The sequence below is a fragment of the Asparagus officinalis genome, chromosome 7 (assembly GCF_001876935.1).
Source record: "Asparagus officinalis chromosome 7, Aspof.V1, whole genome shotgun sequence".
In the NCBI taxonomy this organism is placed as follows: Eukaryota; Viridiplantae; Streptophyta; class Magnoliopsida; order Asparagales; family Asparagaceae; genus Asparagus; species Asparagus officinalis.
In genome coordinates this window covers 34,908,403-34,911,912 of record NC_033800.1, presented here as the reverse complement: position 1 = coordinate 34,911,912, position 3,510 = coordinate 34,908,403, and the positions used below count along the sequence as shown (strand labels likewise).

At 38.1% G+C, this 3,510-nt stretch overlaps 1 protein-coding gene across 1 annotated transcript; it reads right to left on the bottom strand.

The window, feature by feature from the left end:
- On the bottom strand, positions 270–3,310 carry LOC109850933 (acyl transferase 5-like). Its single transcript, XM_020421017.1, has 2 exons — positions 2,844–3,310; positions 270–1,244 (listed from the first exon to the last, which is right to left on the bottom strand). The coding sequence occupies exons 1-2, from the start codon at positions 3,282–3,284 to the stop codon at positions 417–419; spliced, it is 1,269 nt and encodes a 422-aa protein (XP_020276606.1). The 5' UTR covers positions 3,285–3,310; the 3' UTR covers positions 270–416.

Genomic DNA, 3,510 nt, shown 5'->3' with positions numbered 1-3,510 from the left:
AAGAAAAACTAAACCCAAGAGGGTTCTAGCCTCAAGGTGAATAGTATAAGAAATTAAAATCTAACTATAAAATAAATTGCAAAATCTAAACTATAAAATAAAATTACAAGAATTAAATGCAAGAAAATAAATCTATTCTATAAGCATAAAATAAATCTAAGGGGACCTTTTTGCAAAGGTACATGAAGGGGGGCATATATTCAGATAACCCTAACTTTGTATTCGTCTAACACGTGAAGCAAACGCATAATTATTCTTACAAAGCCATAAAAATAAAAACAAACTTTCCTTTATTTTAAATACAGAAAACACAGGTTATACGTGGAACATAAGTAGGAATAACTTGCTAGAATTAGAAGGACGAAAAAAAAAAGTAGAAAGCAATATAATGTATAAACAATATTATTGACAAGTTATCACACCAAGTTCTTCATCTCTTGCTGAAACACCTGCAGGTGTTCCTCCTCCACACACTTCGTCATAACCCTCATCCCCTTCTTTGGCACCGGTGGCGCCCCAAATATCGCCACCGCCATGAAGTCAACGTACGAGAACGGCACCACATTCGCGGGCATCCCCCACCCGAAGTCCACCTCCCGAAACCCTAACCTCGACCAATCCGAAACAAACAACGAATCATACGTAAACTTCAAAGTAAACGGATCCTCCTCAAACTCCCCCCTCCCCCACCTCCCAAACTCCATCGGCAGCCTCGCCTTCGCATCTCTAACAATCTGAACCACATCAAGAATCTTTACGCTCGTGACGACTCCACTCGTTGCAGTCACGGTCACAGGGTAGAAGCAGTTGCCGTAGAACCCGCCTTCTTGGGTTAAGAGATGACGAGTGTTGGCGAAGAAGCATACACTGACGGGAGTTTCGCGGTCCAGGTTTATGGCACGGGTTCGAGCTTGCCAGGCTTTGGCCGTGGAGATGTCGAAGGCCGAGCAGTGCTCGCCGGTGGTTTCGAAGTATGAGGCCTTGATTTTGCTGATGTAGTCGGGGTGGAGGTCGGTGACGAAGCTCACGAGCTTGAATGACGGGAACACCAGTGGAGGACTGGGAGGAAGCTGAGGTGGGGTCGGGATGAGGTCCCGAGACAAGATCGGCGGGTTGACGGCTGGTTTTGGGCCACGGGCGAGATCGCCGATGGCCCTGATGAATTGGGCGGCGCCTAGGCCGTCGGCGATGGTGTGGATGGAGATGAGGCCGACCACGAATCCACCACATGTAAACTCAGTTACCTAAATTTCAATAGAATACACTTCAACATATCTTTTTAAAACAATTCTAGGTAAACTAATCAATTATTAGTTGGTCACAGCTCAAAGTTTTAAAATTGTAAGTTACCTTTTTTTGGCATTTTGGAAGTGAATTGAAAATTTGTAAGTTATTTATTTATTTTTTTGGCAAATAACTTTCACAACGATGTTGGCAATCCTATAGTGAAATATGATATTTGTTTAAAAATGAAATTGTTGTTAAAAGTTCAATATAAAGATGATGTGTCAATATAGAATTAATTAGTAAATATACTTAAATTATTTAATTAAAATTGGTTATTATTTATGTTATTTTTATGTGACTTTATTATTTTGTAGAAAAAGTCAAAATTACATTAAATCTTATGTGGTAATTTTTTTTTGCATTTCACTTTTGTAACCATATACATGCAAATAAGCACCTAAAATGTTAAAAATAAGTCAATTTCTAACTTTCATATTTTACTTGCATGCCAACAAACATCCCTCTTATGTTGAAGCAGAGATTGAGAAGAGAAGAGAAATGCTTCATATGTTTACATGTAAGTGAAAGATAAAAGTGAGAAAGTGACTTTCTTTTAACAATTTATGTATTTGTTTGCATGCAAGTGGTTACAAAAATGAAATAAAAGAGAGTTGTCACATAGGATTTAATGCAATTTTGACTTTCTCTAAAAAATAGTGAAGTCACATGAAAGTGACAAAAATAGTAACCAATTTTTATTAAATAATTTTAATTATATTTACTAATTGATCTAATTTGGCCACGTCATCTAATAGTAACCAATTTTTATTAAATAATTTTAATTATATTTACTAATTGATCTAATTTGGCCACGTCATCTTCACATTGCACTTTCAACAATAAAAATTTTAATTATATTTACTAATTGATCTAATTTGGCCACGTCATCTTCACATTGCACTTTCAACAATAAATTCATTTTTTTCGAAAAAACATTGTATTCTACTTACATGCTGATGTGGATGTGAAAGTTATTTGTAAAAAAGTAACTTACACAATTTCAGTTCACTTTTGAACGACCAAACACCCCCTAGCTAGCAAGGATAAAGAGCATGTTTGGCAAATGGTTTCAGTGGATTATAATTGATGAAAGTGGATTATAATTTAATTTTGGATATTTAGTAAGTGAATTACTATAATAAAAAAAAGTGAACGTGGGAACCACAAGTTATCTTTTTGGGATTATAACCTGAGGTTTGACTAAGTAAAATAATAATCATACTCATCATGATTTCACAATATCTCAAGCCTTATTTCATGCCTCATCATTAATCCCATATTTTTTTGGTTATTTTGACAACAATAATATGTTATAATCCATCTTTTTTTAATGATGGAACTTGCCAACAATCCTTCAGACTATGTGTACCAAACTCCTAAGAGTGGCTAAGGGGTACCCCTGCTTCCCCTCGAGTATTCTAAAAAATTAAATTCCTGTGGGTGCTCTCTTAGAGTCCATCCTGACCTTAGAGTAATACTCATAGACATCTTACCAATTCGACTAGTATCTCTTCAGTATAATCCACTGAACACTCTACTCCTGAAAAAAGTAATACCTTCAACATAACCGGAACGTCAAGAGGATCAAACTCTGGGCTCGCCTGAGGCAGCAACTCCTCCTTAGACATCACCAGCGGATAGTCCATGTACTTCACATCCTCAAGGCTGCAGCTCGCCATTGCCTCCACGAACCAAGCCCCTTCTCCATTACAATCAATCGCCACCTCACCACCCTCCAACTCAATGAAGCGACCAGCGAAAGGATAGTAGTGCACGAGAGCCTTAGCTAGAGCCTCTCGGATAACCTCGCAAGGGTTCTGCCCGTGCTTGAACACGTGCAGGGAGCGGACCATGTGGCGGAGCCCGGGCACTCGGTCGATGGCCGAGAGCTTGAGGGTTTCGGCTGGAGTTGGGTCGCTTGGCTTTACGAAGGATTGAGATAATGTGGTCACAGAGAGAGTCATCGTGGGGGATTTTCTTTTCGGTAGTTTTGGCATGAACAAAAGATTGATAGTTGGGTGTAATAAATAGTGACCCTCCAACAGAGTTGCCGGTGAATTTCAATGTATTTTTGGCTCATTTTATTCAGAAAAATAATAGTTGTACTATGGGGGGTGGATAAGTAATTTGAAGCTGAAAGATATCACGTCAACTTTTTGATAATGATGATGGTGATAGTCACTAGTGCAAAACAATATATGCTTTAGCAAAATTTGATAATGA